This window comes from Lampris incognitus, chromosome 18 (assembly GCF_029633865.1).
Source record: "Lampris incognitus isolate fLamInc1 chromosome 18, fLamInc1.hap2, whole genome shotgun sequence".
Classification (NCBI taxonomy): Eukaryota; Metazoa; Chordata; class Actinopteri; order Lampriformes; family Lampridae; genus Lampris; species Lampris incognitus.
In genome coordinates, this window is record NC_079228.1 from 29,394,699 (window position 1) to 29,409,562 (window position 14,864).

Below are 14,864 nucleotides of genomic sequence, written 5' to 3' on the forward strand. Positions count from 1 at the left end.
AATCAGCCTTTGATACAGTAATAGTGCTGATGATGTTGGAGCTACGTCAGTGAGAGGAGTCCTCCTTCATACAGTGGGAGAGAGGGAATGAGTTGGACAATTCAAAGCAAGGACTTAAAATAATGAGTGCCATATAAAAGTATCAGTCCTGCAATATAAGAACACAGTGGGCGATGTATATAAGGAAATATATAACACAAAGAGACAGGTAGGTAGCTACAGTCAGTGCAAAGTCAGAGCGATCATAATGTAAAGACAAGACAAGATTGACAGAATGGCCAATGGAGACATTTTGCTCAGGGGGGATCATTTGTGAGCCATTCTGCTTGAGTCTTGAAACTGCTGTGTTCAGTTTAGTGACCAGTATAACGAACATGCAATTACAGTCGCACAGAGAGGTGCCAAAGATAAGTAAAAACACAGAGCTTATGGTGGCTGTAAAAAAAAAAAAAACAAGAAAAAAAAACCCAAAAACACTGCACAGAAGATCCGGAGCAGCTCTCTTCATTCGTGTCAACATTCATCTTAAGAAGGAATTTTCTACAGCCTCTCTTTCTGTCAGGCATGTAACCCTTGATTCTTTGTTCGTCTCAAGAGGTCCCCAACCCATCCCACCCCCATTAGGGCTTGTCCGTCTTGTGGGCGGTGATGAAGGCCATGCCGTGGGTCCTGAAGTGGGTGTTGAGGTCCGTGGCCTTGTCAAAGCGCCGGCCGCACACCTTGCAGCTCAGGTTTCCCTCTCCCTCCTCTCCCTGGCCCAGGGGGGAGGGAGAGGGCGAGCCATCTGGCGAGGCCGGGATGCGCTGGACACCACGGTCGGCATCGCCCTGGGGGTCCCGCACACGGTGGGTGATGAAGCGGTGCCGGCCCAGTGAGCCAGCCGACGCAAAGCAAACGCCACATTGCAGACACTGGAAGGAGGCCGTATCCGCCCGGTGCTGGGGGATGTGGCGCTGGAACTCCGCACCATCCTCAGTAGAGAAGCCACAGGGGACGCAGCGGAAAAGGTTTTCCTCCTCCTCAGGTTCTGAGGGCACCGGTGCAGTGGACAGCATGGATCCCCGGGTCCTTTTGGCCGGGCCACCACCATCTTCACCATCATCTGGGTTGTTTTCGTCCTCGTCTCCTGCTCTCCCTCCGGGGGGACCGCCCTCCCCGTCTTGTTCTGAGGAGCTGCCTGGACCGTCTGCTCCTGCTGCTGAACGCTTCCGGGTCTGAGGTGGACCCTGTAGGAGAGAAAAAAGGAAAATATGACAAGGAAACGTGGAAGAAAACAAGAAAATCTAAGCATGATTTCACTGTGGAATTGAATCAGTCACCACTCCTGTCCAGCTATGCTTCATATATTATTCTTATTATTGTAATAATTATTATTTTAATAATTGCAACATTATAAAGAACTGACAAATATAAGATCTGTTGCTACATAAATAAATCTTAAATCTTCAGCCAATTCATCAGTTAAATTAATATTTAATTTCACTATTCAGATATTCAGATTTCTGTCTATGACGACTTCCAGCTATGTTAAAGAATCTGACAGTATGTGACTTCTACAAAGTAATCGCCACCATGTCTTGACTAACCTGTCCGTCAGTTGTTCTGTGATGGAGCCGAATATGTTTATCCAATAAGAATCGACTGCTGAAGGTGCGCTTGCCTTCTGTGCAATACCTGCAAAATAATTTTGCACACAAATATGTACATACATTGTTTGCTTGATAAGTATTCAAAGATTGCGATGAGTCACAATAATCAACAGTCATCACTGAGGTTAATGCCACAACCTGAAGATTTACATGCAGACTAATGTCTTTTGATACTTCATCTCTAGCAGATTTAAGACAACAGCTAATCCACAAATATCCACAAAAAAGAAAAATGCTTTTGGAGTTGCACATTTCAATTGTTAATATCAGGTAGGAAAAACCCTGAAAAAATTCAACTGCGCATAATGTTTTAAGTCTTAACCATAGCAGCGAAATGTGGAATAATGCAGAAGCAGGGCACTTGCAGAGTGTGAAGTTGTTGTCTCTAACAAGCAGATATAGCAGTGGTGGGGAAGGTGCTGACACAACACATAGTGATTAATTCATTTGAACTGACCTCCAGGATTATGATTGCTAAAAGACTACTGTATTTGCCATGGTTTCTAAAGGTATTAAGTTAAAAATAACAATTTTCAGGGTTGCAGCTATAAGCCATTCTAGAAAAAGTAGTGTCTAGAAAGTATTAACGAAGATGACCGTCACAACTAAAGACCTCAAATATTTTTTTAAAAAAAAAACTTTTTTCTCTTCTTTTTTTTCATTCAAAGACTAGTATGTCTAAGAAACTCCAGAAGTTTTACTTGGTGAAACCAAAAGTGACTCACTGGCAATGGAAGACTCTCTTGTTGCCCTCGTGGATGACACGCTCATGACGCCTCAAGCTGGATGAGGTGCTGAATGTTCCACCACAAATACGACATGGGAACTTCACAGCCGGAGACAGAGGGAGACAGAGAGAGAGAGAGAGAGAGAGAGAGAGAGAGAGAGAGAGAGAGAGAGAGAGAGAGAGAGAGAGAGAGAGAGAGAGAGAGAGAGAGAGAGAGAGAGAGAGAGAGAGAGAGAGAGAGAGAGAGAGAGAGACAGACAGACAGACAGACAGACAGACAGACAGACACACACACACACACACATTGGGGAAAAAGAAAAGATGTTGGAAAAATGCAATGTCTCTGATTTAAACAATGTTGGAAAGCAAGAGGAATCTCTGATCTGTGCTATGATCAAGCTGAGACATTAGTACAAGTCATCAGGAAATTCTGGTAAATTAATTATATGTTGCTGGTAAAGTTTGTCTAGCCTAATAGCTGCTTTGGCGGAAACCAACTATTATTTGGAGGCTATGTTCCATTCTTAGAACGCAAATTAGCCGGTTAAACATTTCAGGAAGACTGGTGATACTTGGAAACCACCGAACAATTTGGGAAGTGGATGCAAAAGGTTTTCTGTCCTGGCTATACCCATCTCAACGAATATGTGGGATTGTTAAAAAGCATGTAACACCTTTCCATGTTCCATCTTCACATGACTGAGATAATCTTCATTATCAGTGAATGTGGCCTGACACTGGGGGCAGGTCCACTCCGTAGCTGTGGTGGGATGGCTGCTACCCTCCACTGAGCTGGAGAGATTCCCCGGAGCTTCATAGTCCTCATCACCATCATCATCATCATCATCTTCTTCCTCCTCCTCCTCCTCCTGATCCCGCCCCCAGTCTTCTCCGTCAGAGTTGTCAGTCTTCCCTGAAGGTTTCGACTTGGTACCAGATGGAGCAGAGGGGTTACCTGTGGTTGTTACAGGGGCAGGGGGTTCTGCCTGAGCCTCCTGTTTGGCTGACAAGCCTCTGTGAGCAGTCTGAGCAAGGCGAAAAGAAAAAAACTTATAAATGTGGCAACAACAGACAGACAAACAATTCTGACACATCAAATACTTATAAATAGCAATTTTTTTCAAATGGCAAAACAGTAGAAATAATTTTGGCATGATGTATTTGTTAATGATTTGGATTAATTTTACAAGATTTTTTTCTCCTAGTGCATTTTTGACAATGACAGTTATTTCTTGTTTTAAGATGCTGCAATTGGCTCATAAAAAGATAACCAAAGAATCATTTGCATTACTAGAATATCTTTTGTACTAGGAGTTGAACCTAGAACAAGGTAACCAGAGGGACCTTGCTAAGGCCGACTCAAGCATTTTCTATGCCTTTGTTGACACCACATTCATTATTGCAAGCAATGAATGGGCAATACATAAAGGCAAAGGGTTTAATCATGATTGGCAGCTTACAATAAGTACATTAAATGGCTACAGATATTTATTTTTACATTTTACCATCTCTCTAAAAATATTCATTCCATTCAAAAAACAAACCTTAATATGCTCCATCATGGAACCTTTCTGAGCATAGAGCTTGGTGCAATCCGGGCACTTGAAAACGTGCACTTTCTGCTTGGCCAAGTGAGTGTCAAAGTGCATGTACAGCAAGGTTTTTTGGGTAAAAACCGTATCACACATCACACATTTGAAGATCATTCTGCAAATGGACATGAAAAAAGGTGCAAAGAGTGTTCAAATTTCAGGAATCAATGACCAAATTTGAGCAGAGGGTTAATGTGTTCAGAGAGAAGGCCTGTAATCATGTGGACCAAAAAAGGCTTTGTAAAGTGATCATATATTATGACATGTACTGCTTGGTAGCTGCAGGGTGCATACTTGGCCTGTCCTCCAGTGAGTGTGGGATGCTGGGTACTGATGTGGCCCTGGGCACTGGGGGAAGACTTGAAGGCCATGGGGCAGCTGGGGCACTTATGGAAGACCTCGCAGTGGGCGGTCTGGATATGGGACTTGATAGAGTTCAACCCTCCGAACACCACCTGGCAGCTTGAGCATCTTAACAGAACACAAAATTACACGTCATTACGGGCAACTTTCTCCAGTTAAATCATCGTGAATCCTCTTTCAGTTTAAATTCAGTGCATTATCCTGGAAATTTAAAATCTATGAATATGATGAGTCCTTGACTTTCAAACACCTTTGGAAATATTCAGACTTGTAACACACTTGACTTAGCTATAACATTCATGTAGCCTTCAAGGCATCATTTTTAAGAAGTTTTGAGAAGCCTTTCTAAACCTGTAACCAATCCGTCTGGCAAAGTGTAGACAAGCCTCTTCCAAATGGGTTTGGAAGCTGGCCTGCTGGGCGACACCACCACACTCTGGACAGACATGTGGGGCTCGGTGCTTATGGATCCTCTGGTGGGCAGACACAGCACATGAGTTAGGCAGCATCATGGGAGGGGAGCACTGGGTACATGTCTGAAAAAAAGACAAAAAGTGAAGTCAAACCATGCAAAACACATGGACTTACAAAACATATAAGTCATGCGAAGCCTTGCAAGTATTGTGAGCTTAAAACACTTTCAATTTTAAATAGTAGTGACCATTGGCATTTCAAGACAGAGGAAGGAAAAAACAGTAGCAGGAGACACACTGTGCTCTCATCAACAAGACTCACTGAATTTGGGGCTGGTCTGATCTGCTGAAAGTGGGTGACCAGTTCAGCCTTGCCAGAGAACTGCACTTGGCACTCCTGACATTTGAAATTGTTGTATTGCAGAACCTCTGCCTTCTTGCAGGGCAGGGGCATCAGTGCTTGGGGGCCCTGAGGCGTGCGGCGAACCGGTTTGGGCTGAGGCGCAGCTGGGGAGGTGGTGTCCTTCATTGGACTGCAGTTGGCAGAAACGGCAGGTGCCCCAGATGTGGTGGAAGGGGAGGAGACTGGAGGAGAGGAGGTTGAAGAGGAGAGCATGCCTGGTCAGCCAGGGGATGGAAACCAGAGAACACAAACAGAGATGATCAATGGAGATGATTCACGAATGGATGATTGACTATGTTGGCTATATTACTTATTGGCTTTATGATGTTTTTTATGAAATGCTGCATGATAGAAAACCTTTTGTGATACTAGTATAACTTGGCTTCCAACATGAAAAAAATGATTTGAGCAATATTTTCTATGTTCAACAGAGTAAACAGAACACACTCCCTATAGAATTTTCTTACCGCCAATGGGTGTGGTCTCCTGCTGTCCAATCATCTGCTCTACAGTGACAGGTCTCATGACCAGATGAGAGCACTGCATGACCAGCCCGCGCTCCTTATGCTCCCTGGCATGCAGCAGCAGACTGCACTTGTTGAAGAAAGCCAGCCTTTTAGCGCAATGGTTGCAGGTCACCTCAATGCGGAGCGACCGCCGGTCATAGTGACGAGCTAGGCTGCGCTCCAGAGCAAAGGCGTCTCCACACTCCAGGCAGCGATACCCTGTGGCAGGGAGTGGGAGCCCCCACTCTGGGGGCGGAGGAGCGGAGAGGTCAGGCTTATAGCTGGGCAACAGGTTCTTACTGTTCAGGATTTTATTGAAAGCTTCCACCAGGCTGGACTGAGTGCGAGAAATTACAGCACCTGTACTGTTAACTATGGAAGCAGGCTTATTTGGTTGGAGGGAGCTAGCGATGATGGTACCACTGCCTCCATTAGCTGTTTTAGTTGTGGCAGTACGCACACTGATCCCACCAGCAGCCACAGAGAACTTGGGAGAGGAAGCCACAGCGGGAGTCACAGGCAGGGCAGCAGATTTAGTGATACTTACAGCAGTGGCAGAAACCTTAGCCTTGTCAGATGCAGCCATTTTGTTTTGGACTTTAGTAGCCGCAGCTAGCATGACGCTACTTGCTGCTAGTGTTGAAACTGGTAAAGCATTGAGGGCCTTGACTTTTTGCTGCTGGGATGTTGCAGTCATATGACCAGGGGAAGCCTCAATCTTTTGTGTCTTATTTGTTAGGACCCTACGTCCCCCAGTTTGAGCTTTAGGGTCCAAACCTTTCCCTGCAGCAGTGCCAGCTTTGGGTGCCACTCTAGTGACAGTTCTGGTGATTCCACCTGTAGAAGTTTTGATGGTTTTTATTCTGACTTTTAATGGCCGGGATGGAGCCCCAGTAGCTGTAGTCGCTGGTGTGCTACTTCCTCCTCCTTCAGAGGAGGGGGGTTTCAGCTTACTAACGTCTAACTCCATCTTTTCCTCACCTGTTCTTGCACTCTCTCCCTTGTCCATATCTGATTTGCCATCAACTACCCTATCAATCCCATTCCCAACTTCCATTTCTTCTTCCTCCTCCTTTGGTTCACGCAGGTCTGATGGCGGTGGGGTAGAGGCAACTGCGGGGCTGGGGCACCTTTTGGCTGTGACCTGAGCAGTTGATTTGGGCATCTCCGGCTCAGGACTCTCTGGCGAGTCTCTCTCCTCTATAACGTGCTCTGAATTCCTGTCCTCCAGGGTGGGACTCTCTGTGGAGCCGGACTGGGGGGTTGATGAAGTCAGGCTGGCTCCTGAAGGAGTGTCCCCTGGTTTGGGGTGAACTGCAGTGGAGGATGTTGGCTGAGTAGACACAGAGTCTGCACCAACAGACTTGTATCGACGGCTCAGCTGGGGAGGAGTGTGAGTGGGTGAGTCCGGGCTCTCCTGGATCACCAGCGGCCCCCCCATATCTGGGTCAGAATCATCTTCCTCTGATTCCTCGGGCTGAAATCCGGCAGGGCCAGGCTTAGGCGCGCCATTGAAAGGCTGAGATGAATGTGATGGGTGTGAGGAGGGAGCAGAAGTTGGTGTGGGAAGTAGAGGCTTGGAAGGTGGAAAGAAAGGCGAGGCCAGACCAACAGACCCTCCTGCAGCTAGGGAAGAAGACACAGCTGATAAAGAGGAAGACAAAGGCAGTGAGGGTTTGACCCCATCTGCCCTCTCTTGGCCTGCATCCTGCTGTTGCTGCAAGAGTTGCATCTTCCTGGCCCGGCCAACAGGGTCTCCTGACCCCTGTGCAATCAGAGGTTTAAGTCTATTGAAAATGTTAGCACCCTGCTTGTGAGATTTAGTTACTCCAGCACCAACTAGTCCACCTTCTGAAGACACTTTAGGGGTGTTCACTGACCACGGCGCCCCATTGGACTGGGCCTGGCTAAGAGGTAATGGTGTGGAAACACCAGATGCCCCAAAGCCATTGTGATTGAGAGCCTCGGATTCAGCCAAACCAGGGGCACAGGCCCCAAGCCGAGGACCCATGTCCACCCCAGTAATTACATCAATGGGATCCTGGTCTGCATCTCCATCCCCTCCATCCACAGTCTCAAGACGTACTTTATTCTTCACAATGACACTGACAATAGAGGTGTCAGCCTGGGGATCAGAGGGGCTTGGTGGTCTCAATGATGGCCCAACACCCACCACACTGTCTGGCTTCCCCAGAGGAGCACCAGTGGATCCATGGGGACCCTCGGCCTCATCAGGGGCAGACTGGATGGCCTCTTTGGCATCGATGTCAGGAATGTCAAAAGCTGCCAGTAGGTCATCAAAATCTGGGGTCTTCATGTCCCCCATACCGGGATTAAATCCTGCAAATTTAGAACATCACACAAATTAGAGGATGGAAAAAAGTGGCACACTGGAAATAATCCCTTTCTGTTGTTATATACATTTCTGTATCTAACTATAAACATAGCTTGAAAACTATAATATTGCGAAATCTCCGAATCCGCATAAAACCGGTCAGGTTGTAATGGTGACGAATAAGATTTTGACAAGTACGTGAGGTTCTGCCGTCAAAACCGGCTGCGCAAAATAGTGACAAGACACAGCGGGCTAGCGCCCTCTCTGAGAAGCTAACAGGAGCCTGTCCTGGCAATAATAGCCCCAACTACCGTCAACGTTAGCTAGCTAGCGCGCTACCAACGGGCTAGCGTTCACCCAGTGTAAAACATTACACTTCATTCTTCTTCGGCATTTATTTGCTCTGGGCGTTAAAAACTATTTTGTGACGCTTTGTTCGCACACCCACAGCAATGCGAACGTGGGGAGCTGTTCAGAGGATGAACTGCGACGGCGGCTCGTCGCGGCGTACTTAGCTTATTTTGAGCTGTGCATTCACGGCTGAGGCTTGGCTAGCTGGCCGCTGAGCTCCAGCCAAGGTAGCGAGGGGGTCATTTAGCTAACCAACTAGCGTACGCCATTAAATGCAATCAAAGCGATTTGCTGAGATATGGTTTCACAGTAACATCAAAGAATTGATCGCAGTGTCGACGATGTCACAGTAGAGGACAGGTGGGTCGGGGATTCTCATTTAATATTGTAGGTATTTTGGTTGTTTACCTGAATATGCGATTCCCGACTATCCTAGCTCGTTTTCAGCCGAAAATGCTGCGCTTCCCGTCACGTGACCATCACAGATCCTATCAGTTTATTTTGACACTAGAAAAACCTTTACAGCTGCTGCACACAAAAAGACTATTTTTTCCCCCAGGAGTGAAAAAGTACATAGACATGTTGAGGACATTTTTAACTGGCTACTCAACAATGGTTGTGACTGCATCGAAAAGAAAAAAAACCATGGTGATTTTGTAACGGTCATCACATCCCACACTATTCCGATTTCCATGACTATAATGCACACCGAAAAAGGTGACAATAAAGGATTTAATAATCCACATATCTTTATTGCAAAAGAAAACAAAAAAATACATGACAGGAGAACAGCTAAATGTTTGGTGTAAGAACCTGTCATCACAATACAAACCAATTTCCAAGTCATTGATATCTCAATCAGTAATTAAACAATGTATTAAATTGCAGAGTAAGGAGGGCAAAAGGCAGGTCAAGAGTAAGCCCGTGTTATCCCGTACAATATCAATGAAAACCATTGTTACTGAGCAGTTAAAATCTTACAACACTCTAAATGGTAATTCAGTACTCTAATCATTTTGATTTCACTTATTGGTTCTTTTGAGTATCTTCCAAAGTGAGGATGATAGTAAATATCAGTCTTAATGTTGTCATGCAGGTGCTGGGTCAGTCAGGTGATGCAACGTCAACCTCCTCTTGTATTAAGGTAATCCTGTATTAGTCTGCAACGGTTTGTTTGTCCAATTCCATATCTGCTGTCCAACTCTGCTTGACTGTTTTGTCTCTGTCTCGTCATTTCTTCTTCTCCTCATCCTTTTTGCCATCTGGCTTGCTCCCTGTCTGAGAGGCCAGAGAGCCCATGGCATTGCGGATTGCCTCATTGTTGGGGTCCACACCTGGCAGGTTCTCCAAAACACTCTGGAGGAACTCTGGGTCTTGCATCACATCATAATCATCTTCTTCCTGACCAACAACAAAGGGTAAAAACAATAAGACTATGGCTTTGACAAGGTGAACACCAAGAAAACTGCTGTTGTGTAGCACTGTACTAAAAATTGTAAATCACGATTCTTGGGTTAACCACTTTATTTCACAGATAGTGTGGTGTGGATGACTCACCTTGGCTGATTCTGCAGTGTCCATGGGAGCTCCTGTGTCCATATCGCCATACTCTAATCACAGGTTACAGAATGGAAAAGAATCATGGCAAATAACACTTAACACTTACAATGTAATCAAGAATGTAAGTTTGAATACAAATGGTAAAAAAAGCATTAAGAATAACTTCATAGCTCACCTCCTCCTGCAAGCGACATCTGCATTGCGTAGGCTATCTGCTCCTCCTCCGTCATGCTACTGAAGTCAGGAAGCACTGCTGCACCCGTCTCAGGTTGAGACACTGACATCTTCAGCAAGGCCTCTTCTGACTCTGTCGGAACAAAAAAATCCAAAATTAAACCCTAGGCAAGCAAAAGGTACGTTAGCAAATCCCAAACCCATATATACAAACTCAGTGCCATCACTGATCCTCACACCCTGTTCTTACCATCTGCAGTGGGAGTCGGCATGCCTGCCTCGGCGGCAGAGGCAGCAGCAGCTCTGCGGGCCTCCTCCTCTTGCCTCTGTCTCTGCTCTTCCATGGACACACGCAAAGCCTGGGGGAGTGCAGACATGCAGTACAGTCAGAACTCAAGTATTCCATTCAAAAAAGATGCCATGTGTTACAATCAGAATACTTTAAATAGTTTTTGTTAAAATGTGGGAAAACAGGAAAAGACACTGTCTTTCCTGTGTGGTACTACTTAGTGGGGCAAAGACTATACGAGACACTGATATTTTTGGGGAACAGCTTTGGGGCGGTTTTGTCAAATGTGGTTATCTCATGGTAAAGTACCCCTTCAATTTTACTTTCTGGTGACTATTTTTGCAGAAATGTTTAGCTGTTGGATCCTAGTGCTTCCTTTAAAATGGTTAGCACCTTATCAAAATGATGGTCTCTTATTTATATCACCTTACCAAGGCAAGCTCTGGATCAGCACTGGGATCCACACCAAACTCAAAGTCGCTGGCACCCAGACCCATCATGGAGCCTCCCTCACCAGCTAAGATGGGAGATGAGAGAAGGGCATCTGCAAGGCTAGGTCCTGGAGGGACAGTGACCAGGTGTGAGCCTGTGCCCTCCTTACCATTGAGAGTGTTAATGAAGGAAGTCAGCTTCTCTGTGTTCACCTCCTTAATAAGAACACAAGAGGAAGAGTGAATACAGAAAGTGAGGGCAAATTGACATAGTGATCATTTAAAATGACATTATACTTCTAATAAGCATGAAACCAGCCAGATATAACCAGAATTTCAGTTAACAAAAAAAAAACTGATGTTGCATATTAAGCTTAAATTTACTGCGCTGCGCTCTATTAAGAGTACAATGGAAGAAGAACATATGATTTCTCACCTCTTCTCCAAAGTTAATGATATCGACATTCACCTTCTCTTTTTTCAAGCGCTTTGACAATTTAACAAGCTGTACGGATTACAGGTTGGGAGAGAAGCAGAGAGTGGCATTAAGATGTAGCGAGATTGAAACAGGACTGGACAGTTCAAAAGATTTACAACCACTATCAGCAATAAAACTTGTTCACTTCCTTATGCATGATAAATAGATGATAGAAATGTTTGTTTTGTTTTTTTGGACTTTTGCAAAATGTGTTACATCCCTACATATAGTAAGTACTGTGTTCCAGATATTATTGACTATAATACAAAAATATGAAAAATATGAAGCAAACTCACATCTTTCTCATTGTCTTCCACAGGACTTCCCACAAAGGCAATGATTCTCATTTTGTGGTTTTTTCCCTGTCTGTGTTTTAGGGCCAGCTGCACAGCAAAGGAGAGTAAACAGATGAAACAATATCTATGATGGAATTCCAGTCAATATAAAAGTCAGCATGGAAACCAGATCCTCCAGTTCACCCACGATGTGAGTCATAGGATTGATTCTTTCATGTTTAAAATCACAGATCAAAATAAGCAATCACAGTGTCACTCACATGAGCCACTCTGATGCCTGTACAGAATGAGATCTTGCCACGGGGCTGAACAGCATGAAGTTTAGACAGAATGCGGCCAGTATCTGGGGTCAATGTGGTCAGGACCTCACAGTTGCTGTAGTCAAACATCATCCAAGATCCAACATTTGAGCATTTAAACGTGGACATTCATCTCATCAGCAAAACCATTTTGAAAGCACAACTCCTGACAGAAAATGAGTCAATGTTATAAGAACTGTCACTTAGAAATAATATACTTTAAATATCACAGAAAAACTTACTTTGCCATTGTGATGAGGCCCACATTGTTCTCTGGGTTGCTGCGCGTTTTAGAATGGCAGACAATGTTGACAGCATCTTGTTGTGCTTGTAGCCTCGTGGGTAGGAAGTCCCCATTTCTCATGTACTCACTGTTGTCCACACTGAGGGCAAAAGACACTAGGTAAATGTGTGACCGATTCTGGTTTGACCACTTTCCTCAGCAAAGCAGATAGGACTTAGCTGTCCGTTGGCCACACATGTGGATCATCTGTATTTGACCATAATGGACCAGCTGGTACAGCTGGTACAGCAGAGCAAATCGCCTAAACTCCAAATCAAATATGGCATCAAATAAAAGAATGTATGATTATGTCATCCCGATCAACGAATCAACATAAAACGGGCAGCGAAAGACAGTCCCAAGCCATTCCTATTCCCAGGGATATTATAGTTATTTCACTTTGTTCTGTGTTGATTGACAGAAAGGAACGTTAGCACCGAAGCTAAAGCTAACACTGCTAACGTTAGGTTTCGGCGATTGTCATGTCAACCGGTGTTTGCGGTCAAAAGAATCACAACAGCGGAATTGTCAACTAACGATTTCGATTAATGCCACCGTATTATTGCTAAAAGCTTTAATGATATTATCATTAGTGATACGGTTAATCAAACTCTGTTCCAACATATTAGGCGACAATGACTCAGCCACTCGCAGCAGCGGGGTGATGATGCTAAACCTATGCTAGCTAGCCAACCTTTCGTGATCCGGTATCTATCCAACTCAGGGTTTTTTTTTAAATGTAAGCCCCCGAACTGTATAATGGTGTAGTTATCTCTTGCCACTAAGTACGACACTTACTGTTTTTCAACAGATAAGAGAACAAAAGGAATTTGTCACCTACCAGACCATAGTGCTTTCAAGCACCATTTTGAAAACTTCTTGTTGCTTCCGTCGTAATCTTTAAAGCTCAGTGTCTATTGGACAAGACGAGTATCCGGGGTGAGCAAAACAACATGTGATTGGATAAAAATTTCAACTACATATACCAGTCACGAAGGAAACTTCAAACCTTTTCATTTAATCCATAAAAAAAACTAATAATAATAATAATAATGGAACTATAATATAATATCCATCCATTATCCAAACCGCTTATCCTGCTCTCAGGGTCGCTGGAGCCTATCATAATATATGATATGATATCATATAATATTAATATGATATGATATGATACGACTTACCTTTACCGTGTATTTGAATTGGGGAAAAATATCTACAACACACAATATATTATCACACAAGTCAATTTTTTTTGTTTTTTTTGTTATTTACAACATGAAAAGTTTTCCAGCCCTTGAAGAACATAACACAGAAAATGGGGCAAACTGTATCCCGTGAAAAGGCATTGCTGTGATTCCTTTATACAGATGTACACAGAATTACATAGTTCAAAGTCAAGTGAACAATAATGTAAGGCAGTGAATAGAAAAATATACAGGCAGACTTTATATGTGTTATGAGTAAAAATAAAGTCAGCAGTGAAAAAAGGGAAAGCTTGAAGTTTCAAAATGTCCAGGTACTAGTTACAGGTCTCTCCAGGGGAATGTCCAAATCTCAATCCTATTTATTTTATAGCATCACCTCAGTGCAGCAAATATTTCTGAAGACAGAATAAATATAAAACAGCTGCCTAATAAATATAACTATTTACATACTTGGTTCATAAGCTGAGTGTATTGAAGTCATTTGAGTTTATGTAATGTAGCACGTTTCCTCTTTAAAACTGGACAAATCATTGTATGGCAGTTTGATATAAACCAACAGTATAAAATCCATTTTTAAGATTTAGAAAACAGTCAAATCATACTTGTTTAAAAACTTTTAACGCTGAAGACCTTTTCAGATCAACTGATAAATGAAATGTGAAGCCTACTTAGATAATATTGCACAGTTCATTAATTCGTGCATACATGGTGCAAACTATGAACTGTATTGCATAGTATAACAGCCTATCTATATAATTTAAATGTGTAGTCAGGCTCTCGTTGTTCTAACTTGAAACAAATTGGAGAGTCGGGATCATCTCTGTGTACAGGGCCTTCAAATACCAAATTACAAAACAACACGTACTCCTGTTAAAGTGACCTAAATATCAACTTGAAATACTGTATGTTTGTTTGAGGGCAAAAACAAACTTGAACGGCACTGAATTTTACAACCTACAATTTCCACACCTATTGTCTACCAATTCAAGTTTAGATTTTAAGTAAAAGGCATTGGTTTTCTATCTTTACACACAAGGCAGCCATCACCATTTTTTTCTACTGAAAACAAAGGTAATATTAGGAGAAAGTTCAGGTCAACAGTAAATGCCTGTCGTCATCTTGCAGTCCTCATCTGCATACTGGTTCTTCGGTCACACGTGATAATATACCAGTTAAATCGGTCACACAATGAGGCTGAAATTCTCATCCGATCTTACAGTACATAAATATGAATAATTAATGTTTTGATGCATGCTCAATAATCCATGTAAGGAAATCACAGAAAGTTGAATCAGTTCATCTGGACACAACATTTATTGAGAGGAACGTTTCATCACTCATGTAAGTGATCTCTTCAGTCTCAACTGACTGCAAGTATCCGCACCTTTATAAACAGCACAGTTGCATATGAAATTGATCGTTGGTTCGGTCGTTATGCAACTGTGCTGTTTATAAGGGTGGGGATACCTGCAGTCAGTTGAGACTGAAGAGGTCCCTTAGATGAGTGATG

General features: G+C 43.5%; 2 protein-coding genes and 1 non-coding gene across 4 annotated transcripts; all 3 read right to left on the reverse strand.

The window, feature by feature from the left end:
- Positions 1-620: 620 nt before the first annotated feature.
- znf687b (zinc finger protein 687b) lies at positions 621-8,776 on the reverse strand. The gene is made up of 10 exons (XM_056298468.1): positions 8,748-8,776; positions 5,615-7,993; positions 5,067-5,362; positions 4,683-4,867; positions 4,263-4,439; positions 3,921-4,083; positions 3,051-3,401; positions 2,375-2,475; positions 1,587-1,674; positions 621-1,226 (listed from the first exon to the last, which is right to left on the reverse strand). The coding sequence occupies exons 2-10, from the start codon at positions 7,977-7,979 to the stop codon at positions 621-623; spliced, it is 4,332 nt and encodes a 1,443-aa protein (XP_056154443.1). The 5' UTR covers positions 7,980-7,993; positions 8,748-8,776.
- Positions 3,677-3,808, reverse strand: LOC130129436 (small nucleolar RNA SNORA13). The gene has a single exon (XR_008812041.1). It is a non-coding gene; the product is annotated as a small nucleolar RNA SNORA13 (small nucleolar RNA).
- Positions 8,777-9,082: 306 nt separating the features above from the next.
- On the reverse strand, positions 9,083-13,033 carry psmd4a (proteasome 26S subunit ubiquitin receptor, non-ATPase 4a). 2 transcript variants are annotated; one of them, XM_056298491.1, is made up of 10 exons: positions 12,991-13,033; positions 12,109-12,249; positions 11,828-11,942; positions 11,568-11,654; positions 11,230-11,298; positions 10,794-11,009; positions 10,324-10,432; positions 10,075-10,206; positions 9,897-9,949; positions 9,083-9,740 (listed from the first exon to the last, which is right to left on the reverse strand). In XM_056298491.1, exons 1-10 carry the CDS (start codon positions 13,014-13,016, stop codon positions 9,570-9,572), a joined length of 1,119 nt encoding a protein of 372 aa, XP_056154466.1. In that variant the 5' UTR covers positions 13,017-13,033; the 3' UTR covers positions 9,083-9,569. The 2 variants fall into 2 exon arrangements, with proteins under 2 accessions (XP_056154466.1, XP_056154467.1); XM_056298492.1 differs by lacking the exon at positions 11,230-11,298.
- Positions 13,034-14,864: the final 1,831 nt, after the last annotated feature.